The sequence below is a fragment of the Engystomops pustulosus genome, chromosome 6 (genome assembly GCF_040894005.1).
Source record: "Engystomops pustulosus chromosome 6, aEngPut4.maternal, whole genome shotgun sequence".
Taxonomy (NCBI): domain Eukaryota; kingdom Metazoa; phylum Chordata; class Amphibia; order Anura; family Leptodactylidae; genus Engystomops; species Engystomops pustulosus.
The window spans coordinates 90420821-90439792 of NC_092416.1; the positions used below are offsets into that span (position 1 = coordinate 90420821).

General features: G+C 44.4%; 1 protein-coding gene across 3 annotated transcripts in view; it reads left to right on the forward strand.

The window, feature by feature from the left end:
• Positions 1-1521, forward strand: part of LOC140063989 (interferon regulatory factor 3-like) — a 46217-nt gene extending 44696 nt beyond the window's left edge. For 2 of the 3 annotated variants that reach the window (XM_072110343.1, XM_072110342.1), the window contains one exon: positions 893-1521. In XM_072110343.1, the coding sequence (XP_071966444.1) occupies positions 893-1063 (171 nt within the window). In that variant the 3' untranslated portion in view covers positions 1064-1521. The remainder of the gene's footprint in view (positions 1-892) is intronic. The other variant, XM_072110341.1, reaches the window with a different exon arrangement.
• Positions 1522-18972: the final 17451 nt, after the last annotated feature.

Below are 18972 nucleotides of genomic sequence, written 5' to 3' on the forward strand. Positions count from 1 at the left end.
ATATTGTCCAGGAGTTGCACCCCCTTCCTCTATTAATATACTCTCCAGGAATTTCCCTCCCCCCCCCACGCCCTTCCTTTAATTATATACTGTCCAGAGGTTTCCCCTCCCCCTTATAATATACTGTCCAGAAGTTCTGCCCCCTTCCCCTAATAATATAATGTCCAGGAATCCCCCCACCTTCCTCTAATAATATACTGACAATGAATTTGTGTCCAGCCCCTTAAAATCTATTGTCCCGGAGGAGCCTTTACTAAAAAAATATAAACTTACTACTTACCTTGCCTTCCTGGTACTCTCCGCATCTTTGTATCTTCTCCAGCAGGCAGAAACACGCCCTAGCGCTCTGCCTTCTCGCACTGTATGACCCAGTGGGGGTGATGGGGGGTTGGATTGTTTATCATATCATTTCATATGTTGCTGTGTTTCCATTTTTTATTCCCAATACTTTATGAGGGCTTGATATCTGTCACAAATTGTATTTCTACCATCATAATGGTTGATATTGAGTTGATAATGGTTGATATTCTGTGCAATATACTTAAAATCTAGAAAAAAAATTCCAAATGCAGTACAGTCTTTGTAGCATTTTTTTATGGGCTTAGTTTTTACTGCATTTACTGCTTTCATTACTTTGCTAATTCACCTCTCTGCTTGCTTTAACCAGGTGCAATTTTATTTTATAGGTAGCATAATCAGTTATTTGTACAGCGGCAAACTAATGTTCTTGTCAGTAGTATTTCTGGGTTTTTATGCGTCTGTATGATGAACAATATGATGATAAATATAAATGGTTGGGCAATTTGAGATAGCTTTTAAATGAACTAACCAAAGGGCTGCATTAAAATACATCCTTTAAAAAATTTATATAATGTCCTTCTTATTACTTTAGATCACACCAATCTCAATGCAAATACTTCATGAGCTGAGTTACAACACAGGAGCCTCATCACTACGTAGCAGTGAGATCAACTTGCAAATCTCTGACTCCCTATCTCTACACAGTACAAGTGATCTGCTGAATTTTCTTAAAGAGTTTGAGGAAAGGATGGAATGTGCTTAAAAAACCAGAAGTCTGTTCTTCGATGGGAATGTTATGAGCCAAATGCAGGTGGTGGCCATAACTGCACGTAATCCTTGATTTAAACTTTGGACTTTTCTGAAAATTGATTCTTAAGACTTGAGGTTCTTCTCAACTACCGAAATGTTTCAACCAGCGGAATCCGTCAGCCAAGAAACTTATCAATGTTTTATGTTTGCTATGCAATTGGCCTTACTTATCACAAATACCGTATTTTTTGCCCTATAGGGCGGACCGGACTATAAGGCGCATTAGTCCGATGCGCCTTATATATGTAATAATTACATATATAAGGCGCATCGGACTATAAGGCGCGGGGGCCGGGGGCGTGGCGGAGGTCCGGGGGCGTGGCGGAGACCCGACGGGACGCGGCGACGGGACGCGACGCCGGGACGCGACGGGGAACGCGGGGAAGGTGAGCGGGAGGTGGAGGAGGGCAGCGGACCATACTTACATAGGTCCCCGCCACCGGAGACAGCAGATCTCCAGCGGGAACTGCAGACCACGCGGCAGAAGTTGTTCGTGCCGCGTGGTCTGCAGTTCCCGCTGGAGATCTGCTGTCTCCGGTCTCCGGTAGCGGGGACCTATGTAAGTATGGTCCGCTGCCCTGTGCCCAGCGCCATACATAGGGCGCACCGGACTATAAGGCGCACTTTGGATTTCCACGGAAATCCAATGCTTTTAAGTGCGCCTTATAGTCCGGAAAATACGGTAATAGGAAATCTAGATTTTTTGCCTCTAGAAACTATGGCCCACATTTATCAAAAACAGTGCAATCTGTATTATGTGTACTTTGCCTGTGGAGTAAGCAGGGTGTGCCAGATCCATGAATTTTGTGGTGCTCGTTCTTCTGAATCTGGTGCAGACACATTTGTAGGACACACCAGACAGAATTGTGGCGCACGGTCTTACTTAGCACTAGCAAGTCATTTTTGGTGCACATTTTTTCTGTCTTGTCAGACACAATGCAGCCGCGACACATAACTGGCGCAGACACTTTATAAATACATGTACAAGCAGTTTGCACGTTCTTTCTAGTTCAAAGTCAGACAGAAAACTGGTGCAAATACTTTAATAAATATGAGCCTCTAAGTTGATTCTCTGGTAACAAGGGTAGGATTTCTTTTAACTAACCTTAATAAATAAAGGCTAGGAAGTTTCCAAGAGTTGCGTTAAAGGTAATGGCTTCTCAAATTAGGAAATAAAAATGTCTGTGTACTATCATTCAGAAAAGTTTGATGTTTATAGTAATGACCAAGTTAAAGGAGCACTTCCCTTTGGTTCCCTTGTTAAGGATTGGCACCTTTTACATAGTAACACATGCAAAGTGACAAATGGAAGCTGCAGTGGTTGGTGGACATGCCAAATATATGAGCTTAGGTGGCCAGCTGATCCTGCACTGAGGACTGCAATGTGGGGAGGGGATTGGGTGGTATTTGAATGATAAATGAAAACACCAGGGATTGACCAGGAGTGGTCACATGTGTAAGAGATTTTTATCTGGGGCTCAAACCCCCCATTGCAAGGTGACTTTCAAATTAACTCTTCCATGGCTCCCGGTATCGGGACTTGGACACAAACCAACACACATCAGTCTCTCATTGCATGTAAAAATCTTCTCCCTGTTTATTAGTCCGCAGTTGCATACATAAAAGACAGAAACATCATCAAAGGGGCGTGACAAGGAGATAGAATACTGTAATGCTATTGGCCATAATAAATGTTACCAGGACATCCTCTTAAACATTCTCCCAAACGGTTAATGAACCATAAACTATTTCTTTTCAGACATGTTTATCTACAGAATGTACAGAGAATGGCTTCAGAACCAAACATGATAAGAAGGAGAACATACCGAAGGTCAATCATCTCTCACATGTGCCAAGGAAAAACTTTTACAGGCAGGTTACACAAAAATGGCTGAAGCATGACATTAGCTGGACAGTGGTCAGCGAAGATGTCCACTGTATCTAAAATGGTTCACAGTACACAAGATGGCGCCCGAAACCAGTGCGATCTCCTTAACACATGCATGTCTTTCTATTTTTCAGCTTCGATATACAGTATAGTACATGTTTGTACTGTATTTATTGGTTCTGTGTTCCTTGGTTCCTAGCCATTCTAAAGTAAAATCACTGGTTGAATAAAATAGAGCTGGCAATACTTTCCACTTTTATGTTGCCCAAAAGTTGTTGAAAATATTTTTTATGAATGCAAAAATTTATCTTTTTCATTTTGATGTAAATGTAACCATATACTCACAAAAAAGTACCATTTTTTACTTTGGGCGTTATTTTCCATTACGGGGTTAAATGCAGTGAAAAAACGTTATTATATTTTGATTGGACATTTTCGGATGCGGTGATACCTAATGTGTTTATGATTTTTACTGTTTATTTATATTTATATCAGTTCTAGGAAAAGAGGGGTAATTTGAATTTTAGTTTTTTAATTATAATTTTTTTTAAATCTTTTTTTATTTTCATTTTTACTATTTTTAGACTCCCTACGGTACTTTAACCCTAGGTTGTCTGATTGATCCTACCATATACTGCCATACTACAGTATGGCAGTATATGGGAATTCTCCTCCTCATTCATTGCAATGTGCAATTAGCACATTGCGGCACATTTACTTATCAGTCCCTGGAGCGTTCCCTGATCCAGAATGTCAGACTGGAATACATTGGGGCAGATTTATCAAGCTGTCTGAAAGTCAGAATATTTCTAGCTGCCCATGGCAACCAATCACAACTCCCCTTTAAAATATTCATGAGCACTGGTAAAATGAAAGCTCAGCTGTGATTGGTTGCCATGGGCAACTAGAAATATTCTGACTTTCAGACAGTTTGATAAATCTGCCCCATTGTGTTTGGTCAAAATGCTCACTTCAACCCTAGATAAATTCTATGAGGTGTGTAGTTTCCAAAATGGAGTCACTTCTCAAGAGTTTCTATTTTACTGGTATATCAGGGACTCTGCTAACACAACATGGCACCTTAAAACCAATCTGGTGAAAGCAAAAGCTCCAAAAGCTACATTTCGGTCCTTCCCTTCTGAGCCCTGCCTTGTGGCTAGACCATAGATTATTGCCACATTTGGGGTATTGCTTTACTGGTGAGAACCTGCATTAAATTTTTGGGGTCTGTTTGTTTGTCTCATGTGGCATCAGATGGGCAAAATATATGTGGCACTAAAGTGTCTAATTTGAGAAAAAAATACAATTTTTACTCTGCACCATCAATTATACATTATTTTTTATAGACACCACCTGTGGGGTCAAAATGTTGACCACAACCCTAGTTAAATTCTTTGAGAGGTGTAGTTTCCAAAATGGTGTCACTTCTCAGGGTTTCTATTGTACTGGTACTCCAGGGGCTCTGCTAAGACAGTATTGCATCCGAAAACCAATTTAGTGAAAATTGAACTCAAATAGCTAAATTCTGGTCCTTCCGAACCATGCTGTGTGCTCAAGCAGATGATTATTGTCACATACGGTGTTTTCTGTAACCCGGAGAACCTGAATAATGAATTTTGCGGTGATTGTCTACAGTGGCATGAGTTGGGCACTATAAACTTGACAGTAAAATGTCATGTTTGAGGAGAATCCAAACGGCTTACTTACGCCTACAGTAGCGTTATATATATTTGATTTCTGGTTGATCTGCTGGTGGCTGTAGTTGTTGCAGTGCATCTACTAGCAAATTGTGAGCAATTTGGAGTGAGACTTGCGACCACTGTGTTTTGCGCTTAGTGACGCACATATCCATCGCAAAGACCGAAGTGGGAAAATTTATTAGGGCCCGGGGTTGGATTTCAATTAGGCACAGTCTGCCATTTCCTTTTTTATTTTACGTTTATTTTTTTCATAACTCAGCGTCATCTCATCTGGCATAGCAGTGTGCTTTCATACTTGGCTAGAAAATAGCCATAGCAATAGGATAGCATCGTTTGGTTTTAAAAACTAAAAAACACACAAAAAAAAAAAAAACACAAAAAAAGGTAAAAAAAAAATTAAAGTTATAACTCTCATTTTCAAAATGTTTAACCCGAGGGCTAGGGGTAGAGGACGAGGGCGGGGACGTGGGCGTCCAACTACTGCAGGGGTCAGAGGCCGTGGTCCTGGGCGGGGTGAGACACCACCTGCTGATGAGGGAGCAGGGGAACGCCGCAGAGCTACACTCCCTAGGTTCATGTCTGAAGTTACTGGGACTCGTGGTAGAGCACTGTTGAGGCCAGAACAGTGCGAACAGGTGATGTCTTGGATTGCCGACAATGCTTCGAGCAATTTGTCCACCAGTCAGTCTTCCACGCAGTCCACCCATGTCACCGAAATCGGCACTCCTCCAGCTCCTGCACCTCAGCCTCCTCCCCCCCAGTCTGCCCCCTCCCAGCAAAATTTGCCATTTGAACCGGCATACTCTGAGGAACTGTTTTCTGGACCCTTCCCACAGTCACAAACCACTTGTCCGGTTGCTGATGAGCAATTTTCCGATGCCCAGGTTTTCCACCAGTCGCAGTCTGTGGGTGATGATGACCTTGTTGACGTAGTGGAAGAAGTGTGTAAAGAGGTGTCCGACGATGAGGAGACACGGTTGTCAGACAGTGGGGAAGTTGTTGTCAGGGCAGGAAGACCGAGGGGGGAGCAGACTGAGGGATCGGAGGATGATGAGGTGACAGACCCAAGCTGGGTTGAGAGGCCGGGTGAACACAGTGCTTCTGAGACGGAGGAGAGTCCTCGACCAGAACAGGTTGGAAGAGGCAGTGGTGGGGCCAGACGGAGAGGCAGGGCCAGAGCTGGTGCATCAGCGCCAAATGTGTCAACTAGTGAAGCTCCCGTGGCGAGGGCTCCTGCGGCGAGGGCTAGATTTTCAGAAGTCTGGAGGTTCTTTAAGGAAACACCGGATGACCGACGGACTGTGGTGTGCCACATTTGCCAAACCAGGATCAGCAGGGGTTCCACCACTACTAGCTTAACTACCACCAGTATGCGCAGGCATATGAATGCTAAACACCCCACTCAGTGGCAACAAGCGCGTTCACCTCCGGCCGTGCACACCACTGCTCCTTCCCCTGTGTCAGCTGATAGTCAGCCCCCTGCCCAGGACCCTGCCACAAAAACCCCATCGTCGCCTCCACGATCCTCCACAGCATCCACCAGCGTTCAGCTCTCCATACCCCAGACGCTGGAGCGGAAACGCAAATATAGTGCAACCCACCCGCACGCCCAAGCCCTTAATGTGCACATCTCCAGATTGCTAAGCCTGGAGATGCTGCCCTATAGGCTAGTAGAGACCGAGGCCTTTCGCAGCCTCATGGCGGCGGCCGCCCCTCGGTATTCGGTCCCCAGCCTCCACTACTTTTCCCGATGTGCCGTCCCAGCCCTGCACCAGCACGTGTCAGACAACATAATCCGTGCCCTGACCAACGCCGTTTCTGACAAGGTCCACCTGACCACGGACACGTGGACCAGTGCTGCCGGGCAGGGCCACTATATATCGCTGACGGCACATTGGGTTAACTTGGTGGAGGCTGGGACCGAGTCTGACCCTGCGGCTGGTCATATACTGCCGACACCGAGGATTGCGGGGCCTACCTCGGTCCAGGTGTTTCAGGCCTACTATGCCTCCTCCTCCTCCCACCCCTCCTCCACCTCCTCCTCCGAACGACCATCCGTGGGCATGGCGCCATCAGTCGGTAGCTCTAGGCACAGCAGCAGTGCCGTCGCTAAGCGACAGCAGGCGGTGCTGAAACTGCTGAGCCTAGGCGATAAAAGGCACACCGCCCAAGAACTATTACAGGGCATCACGGCGCAGACTGATCTGTGGCTGGCACCGCTGAACCTGAAGCCAGGCATGGTTGTGTGTGACAACGGCCGTAACCTGGTGGCGGCTCTGCAACTCGGCAGACTGACACATGTGCCATGCCTGGCCCATGTGTTAAATCTGATAGTTCAGCGTTTCCTCAAGACATACCCCAATCTGTCTGATTTGCTCACGAAGGTGCGCCGCATCTGTGCGCATTTCAGGAAGTCCAGCACAGATGCTGCCACTCTCAGGGCAGCGCAGCGCCGCCTCCAACTGCCCGCTCACCGACTGTTGTGCGATGTGCCCACGAGGTGGAATTCAACACTGACCATGTTATCCAGAGTTTACCAGCAGCGCCGAGCGATTGTAGACTGCCAGATGTCAACTTCCACCAGAACTGGTAGTCAGGTCAGTCAGCTTCCTCAAGTCTACAATGAGGAGTGGACGTGGATGTCTGATATCTGTCAGGTGCTGAGTAACTTTGAGGAGTCAACACAGATGGTCAGTGGCGATGCCGCCATCATCAGCCTCACCATCCCGCTGCTTGGCCTGTTGAAAAACTCTCTGGTCAGCATGAAGTCGGAAGCTTTGCGCTCCTCACAAGAGACGGGGGAAGAAGATTCCCTTGTTGATAGCCAAAGCACCCTTAGGTCTGTTTCTCAGCGCATATCGGAGGAGGTGGAGGAGGATGAGGAGGAAGAGGAGGAGAATGTTGGCGAGACACAAGAGGGGACCATTGTTGAGTCCTTCACTGTTGAGCGTGTATGGGCAGAAGAAGAGGAGTTGGAGGAGTTGGAGGAGGAGGAAATGGACAGTCAGGCCAGTGAGGGGAGTGAATTCTTACGCGTTGGTACTCTGGCGCATATGGCAGATTTCATGCTAGGCTGCCTATCCCGTGACCCTCGCGTTCAAAGAATTTATTCCAGCACCGATTACTGGGTGTTCACTCTCCTGGACCCACGGTACAAGCAAAATCTTTCCACTCTCATCCCTGGAGAGGAAAGGAGTGTGAGAATGCATGAATACCAGCAGGCCCTGGTGCACAACAGTAACAGTATTTCCCTTCTGACAGCGCTAGCGGCAGAGTGCGTAGTTCTGCGGGACAAGTAGCGAGGGAGAGTAGGCGAGCAGGCAGCTTGTCCAGCACTGGCAAGGGTACGCTTTACAAGGCTTTTGCCAGCTTTATGTCACCCCAGCAAGACACTGTCACCTGTCCCCAGTCTCGGCAGAGTAGGGCTGATCTTTACAGAAAGATGGTGAGGGAGTACGTAGCTGACCATACCATCGTCCTAAATGATCACACAGCTCCCTACAACTACTGGGTTTCAAAGCTGGACATGTGGCACGAACTGGCGCTGTACGCCTTGGAGGTTCTTGCCTGCCCTGCCGCTAGCGTCTTGTCCGAGCGGGTTTTCAGTGCAGCTGGTGGCATCATCACCGATAAGCGTACACGCCTGTCGACTGACAGCGCTGACAGGCTGACGCTTATCAAGATGAATAAAGCCTGGATTTCTCCTAATTTCCAATCTCCACCAGGTGAAGGAAGCTCAACCTGAATAATTTATCCACTCCTCCTCCTCCTCATTTTCCTCCTTCTCCTCCTCTTTGTACAGTAAAGCAGAGGAAACTGGCTATTTTTTTACAGGGCCCACTGGCTCTAGCTATAGTACTTTATGCATTTAATTTTTATGGAGGGCCACCGACCCGGTCCTCTGTTTTAAACAATTTTTGGGAGTGCCACATACAGGCACTCAATCTATTCAATTTTTCTGGAGGGCCACCTACCTGCTCCTCTGGTTTGAAAACTTTTTTGGACTGCCACATACAGGCACTCAATCTATTCCATTTTTATGGAGGGCCACCTACCTGCTCCTCTGGTTTGAAAACTTTTTTGGACTTCCACATACAGGCACTCAATCTATTCCATTTTTATGGAGGGCCACCTACCTGCTCCTCTGGTTTGAAAACTTTTTTGGACTGCCACATACAGGCACTCAATCTATTCCATTTTTATGGAGGGCCACCTACCTGCTCCTCTGGTTTGAAAACTTTTTTGGACTGCCACATACAGGCACTATCCAAATTGAATTGTCTCCATAGCAGCCTCCACACGTTGTCTCCATTGCTACCTCCAAAAGTCGTCCATATAGCTGCCTCCATACATCGTCCCTTTATCAAACGAGGTGTGTCAGGCCGAAATTTGGGTTGTTTTCATGGATTCCACATCAAAGTTGTTAACTTTGTCGCCACCCTGCTGTGTTATCCACAAAATACACTGGCAAACTTTTACCATTTACGGATATTATTTCAGCGCTTCTTGCGCATCTGTTTACATTCCCCTCACCCGCCATATCCTAAACTTATAAGAACGCTACTACACTTGATCTTATACAAAAGGTTCTTAGAAGTGCTGTTTGGGGAGTAGCCTAGAGACAGGGGCTTGGATTGGCGAAAGCTCGCCTGGCAGCGGAGCGCCAGCTCCATGCCAAGAACCAACTAACATAGTTTTAACTGCAGCACCTTTAATCTACTACTAGTTCACTGCCTCCATACATGGCCGCCTTATCAAACGTGCTGTGTCAGGCAGAATTTTGGGTTGTTTTCATGGCTTCCACAACAAACTTGTTAACTTTGTCGCCACCCTGCTGTGTAATCCTCAAAATATACTGGCAAACTTTTACCATTTACGGATATTATTTCAGCGCTTCTTGCGCATCTGTTTACATTCCCCTCACCCGCCATATCCTAAACTTATAAGAACGCTACTACACTTGATCTTATACAAAAGGTTCTTAGAAGTGCTGTTTGGGGAGTAGCCTAGAGACAGGGGCTTGGATTGGCGAAAGCTCGTCTGGCAGCGGAGCGCCAGCTCCATGCCAAGAACCAACTAACATAGTTTTAACTGCAGCACCTTTAATCTACTACTAGTTCACTGCCTCCATACATGGCCGCCTTATCAAACGTGCTGTGTCAGGCAGAATTTTGGGTTGTTTTCATGGCTTCCACAACAAACTTGTTAACTTTGTCACCACCCTGCTGTGTAATCCTCAAAATATACTGGCAAACTTTTACCATTTACGGATATTATTTCAGCGCTTCTTGCGCATCTGTTTACATTCCCCTCACCCGCCATATTCCAAACTTATAAGAACGCTACCACACTTAACTTGGTGCAGGCTGGGACCGAGTCTGACCCTCGGGCTGGTCATATACTGCCGACGCAGAGGATTGCGGGGCCTACCTCGGTCCAGGTGTTTCAGGCCTACGATGCCTCCTCCGCCTCCCACCCCTCCTCCACCTCCTCCTCCTCCTCCGAATTACCATCCGTGGGCATGGCGCCATCAGTCGGTAGCTCTAGGCACAGCAGCAGTGCCGTCGCTAAGCGACAGCAGGCGGTGCTCAAACTGCTGAGCCTAGGTGATAAAAGGCACACCGCCCAAGAGCTATTACAGGGCATTCCGCATCAAACTTGTTAACTTTGTCGCCACCGTGCTGTGTAAGCCACAAAATATACTGGAAAACTTTTTTCATCTACGGATATTATTTCAGCGCTTCTTGCGCAGATGTTTACATTCCCCTCACCCGCCATATCCCAAACTTATAAGAACGCTACTACACTTGATCTTATACAAAAGGTTCTTAGAAGTGCTGTTTGGGGAGTAGCCTAGAGACAGGGGCTTGGATTGGCAAAAGCTCGCCTGGCAGCGGAGCGCCAGCTCCATGCCAAGATCCAACTAACATAGTTTTAACTGCAGCACCTTTAATCTACTACTAGTTCACTGCCTCCATACATGGTCCCCTTATCAAACGAGCTGTGTCAGGCAGAATTTTTTGTTTTGTTTTCATGGCTTCCATGTTAACTTTGTCGCCACCCTGCTGTGTAATCCACAAAATATACTGGCAAACTTTTATCATGTACCGATATTATTTGAGCGCTTCTTGCTCACCTCCTTTGGTTCCTCTCTGCCACCCATTGGTTTGAAGCCTGAGTCCATTTAGGGTATGTTGCCATGCCACTCTCTAGCCTGCCGCTGCTGCCGCTGCCTCTGCATGCCGTCCCCTATAGTGTCAGGGTCAATTATTGGATGTTTTAGATGCTATCTAGCCTCATTCGGTCACTCTGTCATGGCCATGCTGTTGCCCATAATTTTGGCATAATGGTGCGATTAAGCAGCCTCAGAGGCATCCATGCATGCTGCCCCTGCTGTTTCCTGTCCATTTCCGTGGTGTTTCCATCCTTTTCTGAGGTTCCCAGGTGTTTGGCCAAGCTTCCCTGTGCAGAGCCTTGGTCCCCTTGAAAAATGCTCGAGTCTCCCATTGACTTCAATGGGGCTCGTTACTCGAAACGAGCACTCGAGCATCGGGAAAAGTTCGTCTCGAATAACGAGTACCCGAGCATTTTAGTGCTCGCTCATCTCTATTTCTATTGTACTTGTACCTCAGGAACTCTGCAAACACAACAGGCACCTGAAAACCAATCTGGTAAAAATGGAGCTCCAAAAGCTACAATTCGGTCCTTTCCTTCTGAGCCCAGTATGTTCAAACAGATTAAAATTTATTCAGATAAAACATACTCACAAAGGAAAAGTAAAAAATGCACATATAAAATCCACCATGCGGACGCCAGTCTCGCTAGTTCGCCCGACCCAGGGTTTCGCTACCACGGCTTCTTCCGGGGCGTTGCTGGCTAATGTCCTTTCAATCCTTTTATACCTTTCTTATAGCACAATTACTATCTTTTATTCTAATGCAAATTAAGTATATCGGACCATTTTACAACTATTACATGTAAACATAATATAGTAGTATACATACAGCTAACAAAATATTCTACCAGGACGATAAATGTATAACCCCTATTGCTGCACACCTTTCTCCAATCTGATATATCTCAAAACATTCCACCCTCTCCTCTGTATTGTAGACACATCCCCTATGGTTTCATTCATTCATAGTTCTTGTGCCGTTCCCCATTCGTGTGGATGCGGAAAATACAAATGTTCCAATCAGGAGGTCTAAGTAATCTAAGTAATAAGTGGTATTTCCACATAACTGCATGTTTTATAGAGGGGTATATGTTACACTATAAGTATGTAAATGACCAAGAGATTTGTCTATCACCAGCAGAGGAAATGTAAATACAATGCCTATATCCAACTAGAGTGGTGTTTCCACATACCTATATGTTATATAAAAAAAAATAAAAAATACACATCACCAATATGTCAGTCCCCATTAAATAAGTGTCTCCCCAAATTTGGAGTCATTGTGACTAGTAGCGCGACTGTCTATAATAAACTCTAACTCGCCTTCAGAAAACATTTTAACTCAAAGACTATGTTTAATCCACCCGGTGTCAAAGTTCCTAAATTATATATCCAGTGTCCCTCCCTTCGACTTAATTTAACGTTCATTTGTTCCCCCTGCCAGTGTGTTTTTACCTTTATTGCTCCTCTGATGTTCGATATAGATTTTGAAACACATACCCTTTATTGAGGATGAACGAACCTCTTGAAGTGGGGATTCTTTTGCTTAGACTGATCAATTTTTCCCTGCAGTAGTGTGAACAGGGATTTAAGAATTGGTGTCTACTATTGTTTATTATGGGAGAGAAGATAGGAGGGGTTAAACACCCCATTCTAAACAGCCCATGGGCTGTGAACGCACCTTGACGATCAGCTCCCGAGATCGAGTGACGTGTGACATCATATAGAGGGTGTGAACTATTCAGACCTCCCGAATGCACGTCACATAGAGGGTGTGAATTGCTTCGACCTCCTGATTGGAACATTTGTATTTCCCGCATCCACACGAATGGGGAACGGCACAAGAACTATGAATTAATGAAACCATAGGGGGTGTGTCTACAATACGGAGGAGAGGCAGGAATGTTTTGAGATATATCAGATTGGAGAAATGTGTGCAGCAATAGGGGTTATACATTTATCGTCCTGGTAGAATATTTTGTTAGCTGTATGTATACTACTATATTATGTTTACATGTAATAGTTGTAAAATGGTCCGATATACTTAATTTGCATTAGAATAAAAGATAGTAATTGTGCTATAAGAAAGGTATAAAAGGATTGAAAGGACATTAGCCAGCAACGCCCCGGAAGAAGCCGTGGTAGCGAAACCCTGGGTCGGGCGAACTAGCGAGACTGGCGTCCGCATGGTGGATTTTATTTGCGCATTTTTTACTTTTCCTTTGTGAGTATGTTTTATCTGAATAAATTTTAATCTGTTTGAACTTACTGCACTATTGCTGCTTAAATCTTTTCTGTAGTAGCCCTACATTTATTGAGTGGTTACAAGATATAAGAAAACGGAGCTGGACTGTCTGAACAGTGGTCTATCCTCATCCAAATATCACTTGTGTGGAACTGCACTAGAAAAGTTTCCAAGAGGGAAAGTGGAACGAAATTGTGGATTCGCTAAAAGATATACAAGAAGACATATAAGGAGCTCCGGTCAGACTGTTTTTATTTTTACTAATTGTAAGAAGTCGTCTGATTGGTCTAGGCTTTATTCGGCTACACTCATATTAAGATGTTAATCTACAGATCAAACATAGTTTGATCATTATGTGCTGGAACTGCTAGTGCAGTGGCAGTGTGCTTATCTGCTCCTCACACTACTTGGGGGTTTGTCTTTAAAGATTCTCCAGGGCAGCCATAGGTTAGTGAATTTGTTATGGATCCTATCTTCCGAGCTACATATTGGGGCAGATTAATTACCCCCGAGGTGTGTTGTCTGACGAGGATTGGGAGCTGCTGCGATTCACTAAGATCGTGCATCCAATTTCCTGCATGTGTCGCTTCCCCGCTGAGTTCACCTTCTTCTTCCCGGTGCATGTAAGTGCATGGCTTGCGACACAATTTTGATTTGTGTCGCGTGAAAGCCCTTCTTAATGCGGCACATATTGGAAATCGTCGGATATTATGATGATAGTTCGGTCCGCGGACCCTTAGTAAATGAGCCCCAGTTCCTCCATTCTACAAATTTCGTCCACTTTGCTAAACCATTCCTCTAATGATGGTTCTTTTTCTGACCATTTAAGGGGTATTAAGAGTTTAGCTGCTTGAATGAGCATTGTAGTCAGGTCTTTTTTAGAGGGACTCCACTTACTATGGGGTAGCCATTGTAGTACCGATTCAGGGGAAAATTTTTTTTGGTTATAACTGTTATCTGTTTCTCTATTGTGATCCAGAAATTGTGTATTTTAGGGCAGGACCAGTAGATGTGTCCTAACGTTCCTCATGGGGCTCCACATCTCCAGCAATTATCATTCTCTACTAAAGCTCTTCCTTTTAAATCAGCTGGTGTGCTATACCAACACGTGGCCACCTTATATGAATTCTCTTGAATTCTTACACACCTGGAGAACCCATGAGATCTCTTTAGTATGTGTTTAAGTGTTTTTCAGATATCTGGATAACCAGGTCCTTGCCTCATATATGCTAATTCCTTTGTCTTCGCTGATGAAGTCATAGAATGGAAATTGTTTTCTTAGGGAAATTGTCTAGCTTCAGCCATTTCTTCAGCAAGCTACAGTCTGGTAGTATTGGTTGTTTTTTGTGTAGCACTGAGTGATTCTAATCTCTTCTGTGTATAGGAAATTGTTTTGGGGTGGTGGGTTGTCCAGTTTATTTTCTAGGTCAGGTATTGATGCCCTGTGAAATTTTTTAGTGGTGACTATTCCATATCTCCGCATTTGACCTCTGATGTGGTCTTATGACGCTTGGTAGTAGGTAAATAGAGAGGGGGTATTTAACAATATTGGGTTTTCTTTGAACCTTTTTAAGGTTTGAATGACTCTCTTAGTGAGTAAGTTGTTACATGTGCCTGGTGTATCTAACAACCAGAGTTTGCTCATATCGTTTCTGGTTAGTGAGTTTAGTTCTATTTTGGAGCATTTAGCTCATCTTTTGAGTTGGACAGCCTTATAGTATGGGTAGGCATCAGGAAGGCCAAAGCCTCCTTCTTCTTTTTTCTTGTCATATGCTAATCTTGCCCTCTTGCCTTTCCATATGCAGGAGATGAAGAGAGATTTAACCTTCGCAAAAAATTGTAGGGGTAGATGAATTGGGACCATTTGTAGGACATATAGAAGCTTAGGCATCACAAATGTCTTCAGTAGGTTTTTCCTCCCATCCAAGATACATATAGAATATGGAATGTCTAAGGTTTTTAACATACTTGATATTTGGGTTAGCACACGGAGGTGATTAGAGCTGTACAATTTTAAGTGGTTGTTGGTTAGCTGTCTACCTAAATATGTTAAGGATTCCTCTTTCCATTGAAATGGGGCTAGATTTTTTAGGGTAGGGATTATTTTGCTCGACAAGTATATGTTCATGGCTTCTGATTTTTCATAATTTATTTTAAAGTTAGATAGCTTTTCAAAAGTGTCAAATAGCTTAATTAGGTGTGGGAAGGCTTTTATGGGATCTGATAACAGTAATAAGAGATCATCTGCAAAGGCTGTGCATGTGTATGTTGTATCTGCTACCTTGAAGTCTCTTATATGTGGATGCTGCCTAATGGACTGTAATAGGGTCTCCATTACTAGTATGAACAGCGTTGGGGAAAATGGGCATCCTTCCCTGATCCCGTTTTTTATATTAAACAATGATGAGACAACTCTGTTTACTTTGACTTATGTGGTCGGTCTCGTGTATATGTCATGTGTACATGTCATTATGGCTTCTATAAATTGTGGGGGAGATTAAATTTACTTAAGGCTACTTTCACACACATGTATGGATGACATATATACGTCCGACGTAGAAACGGCGTATATACATCCCCCATACAGTTCTATGGGCTCACAGCACCGCAGGGGAGCGGTACGGTGCAGCACACGTGTGGCACCATATTGCTCCATAGCCCGTAGCGCCGTGCGCTGTGTATTTCTATGGAGAGGGGCGGGGTGAGCACTCATCTCCTGCTCCTTTCCGCAGCGGATGTATGCCCGCCATACTACGGTACGGCGGGCATACATCTTATAAAACTGCTTTTAGGAATTGCCAACTGACCCTATCAATTGCCTTCTCGGCATCTGTGCCGAGAAGGACTAAGGGGAGATTATTTTCGGTGGAGTATGCTATAGCCTGAATAACTCTGGTGGAATTTTGGTTTCCCTCCCTCCCTGGGACAAATCCAACTTGTTCATCTCTGATTAGGTTGGATAAGTGTTGACTAATGTGCTTGGCTAGTAATTTGGCCCATATTTTAACATCCACATTTAAAAGCGTTATCGGCCTGTAACTACCGCACAACTCAGTTTTTTTGCCTGGCTTTGGCAATTGTTGCCGCTAATGCTTGTTTATGGCGGGGGTGTCTGCCAACAAAGTATTTCACCAGTCCCCCAGATGGGGGATTAGTGTGCAGATTTTTTATAATAGCTGGCTGGTAGCCCATCTGGCCCAGGGCTTTTTCCTTGAGGTAAGGAGCTGATTATGTCTAATAACTCTTTATGGGATATGAGTCGAGGCTTGTCTCGTTGATGAGTATGGGAACTTCTAGTTCTGTAAGAAAGTTTTGTATGGCCTTTTGTCTATCTAATTCTGCGTAATGTTCTAGTATGTCTCCCTCAGTCGTTTTTCATGTTAGATACGAATGAAGCTACTCTTTCCCCTTTTATAATATGGGATATAAGTTTGTTGCCTTTGTCGCCATGGGTATAAAATTTAAATCTACTGTATTGGTAATTTTTAGCATGTTTAATATTTAGTATGTCAATAAGTTTTTTCCCAACAATAGTTCGTCCTGCTTCTGCACTACTTTTGAGTGTTTTATAATTTTGCTATTGCAGAGATCTGTTGCAGTAGGGCATTGATGGTTGCAGTTCTACGTTTTTTAATTCTGCACCCTTGTGCTATGAATTCTCCTCTAGTTGCCATCTTATGCACATTCCAGTGTATGTACTGTGGGAGTAGTGTGTATGGGGGAGTTTTCTCTGAAATATGTGTGAATTTTGTTATTTATCCATTGTACGTCCTCATTATCGTCTAATAGATGCTCATTCAATCTCCAGATCCAGGTTCGAGCAGGGAGGTATTTAAACAACAGTTTAGCTGAGACTGGCGCGAGGTCCAATATAGTAGTCGGGACAATATCCGCCTGTTTTACTATCTCTACGTGAGAATCTTTGGTGCGATCCATGTACTGCTGAGTGGAATATATAATCTTTTTTATTTGGGTTAAGTAATCTCCAAACATCGACCAACCCTGCTGAATTCAAAGATCTGTGGATTGACCCTAGAGCTCTCCAAAATCGGCTGATTTCCCTGATGAGCAATCCAAAGAGACATTTAGCGTTAAATTAATATAGCCCCCACAATTCTTATACCATCTGCGAAAGACTGTATTTTGCTCGGTGCATTTTTTACCCAGGTCTCTTGTCCTTTGTTGGGTGCATATAATGACCCCAATGTGATGGGAACATTTCCAATCTTGCCCTTAACCAGCAGGAATCTACCCTCTTTATCCACCCATGTGAGGGTGTGGACAAATGGGATAGTCTTAGAGATTTGGAATTTTATTATGTTTGAAATGCATTTCTTGTTAGAAACAGATTTCCGTTTTTTCCTTTGTAAGGAGCTGTAGTGTGGAGTGTTTAGTCCTCTTACATTGTAAGTGGATATTTTTATGGAGGCCATGTGACTTCTGATTGAGATACGATTGAGATAGAACATCAATAACCGCCGCCTGCTTTTTGTAATGGCTATGGTAGTTGATTACCATGTCATGAGAGCAAAGAGCCAGGGGGTGTCGTCAATCATGCAAGACAACCATACTAATAAACAGGCTGTAACTGTGATGCATAACATTCATATGAATGGTCGTGGAGACTCCTGAAAAAATAGATGAAGGTGACGATGAAGACTGGACAATACTCATCTGCATTTCCTTTTTTCTATCAACTTGCTTGGTAGTGTCCAGGTATGTTGACCGTGTTACACCACTGCTAGGTGAAATAGGTTAAAATAGGTGTTAAAATAGGTAACATCTACATAAAGAAAGTACCTTTCTTAAAGAACCATTTTATGAACTAGTCCGGCTATTCCTGTCAGTCTTCTGCCCACTGGGTCTCATTGAATGGAGGTGCTCGGCCAGGGTTACTTCTTATTCCTGGGTGATCTGTGTTTGGTCGCTGTAAACCATTTTTTGATGTGTGACAGATCAAGTAGCTCCAAGTGTTGGTCGGTGACCGGCATCCAAGAGGCCATCTAGTGGCTGTATATCTAACAAGTCCTACGCTTTTTGTAGATCATTTGGATGTTTGATGGTACATGTCTTGCCATCTTTGAGACCGAAGGGGTTCAACCGCCGGAACATGATGTTCTTGTTTCTGAGATGGTCAGTTAATGGCTTTGGCAGGCGCCTTTTATACAGTGTGGACAGTGTGAAGTCCTGATAACTATGGTAACAATGGAGCCGTCTATATCAAGCTATCTTTTCTCTCTTGCCACTTTCAGGATTGCTGCAGTGTCGCAGAAGCTGAGTAACCCACATATTACATCCCTAGGTGGCTCCTCATTTTAGTTGGTGGCTTTAGAGATGATGGCATTTGCTCTGTTCTCTGAGAGCAGTTCTGAAAATAGGCCCATTGCTTTGGCCCGCAGTAAGTCAGACGTTATAGATTCAGGAATTCCCTTGATTCTTATATTTTTCCTCCTACTACAGTTTTCTTGATCCTCTATTTGGAGGATAGCTGAGTTTAAGCCATCTGCTTGTGCCCTTGAGGTATGAGCTAAAGCCATACTTTGTTCTATCATGGCAGCTTGATTGCTCTCCAAGGATTCTACCCGCTCCCCTATGTTGATCACCTCCTCATGTTTTGCTGTTAGTTGTTGCATCACTGGCAGCATTGTCTGGCCTAATATCTTTTTAAGAAACCCTTTGTCAGAGGAGCTGGTGCTGCGGCTGCCCCTGTTACCTCAGTATCTGCTATGCTGTCCAGGTCGGAGTCTTCTGGAGCATCAGACTCAGCAGCGTGGTCCGGCACCATCTTGTGAGCACAGGCCGATGGAGTTGGTAGTTTGTTTTCGAGGCACTTCTCCAAGTCCCCCTGGTCCCT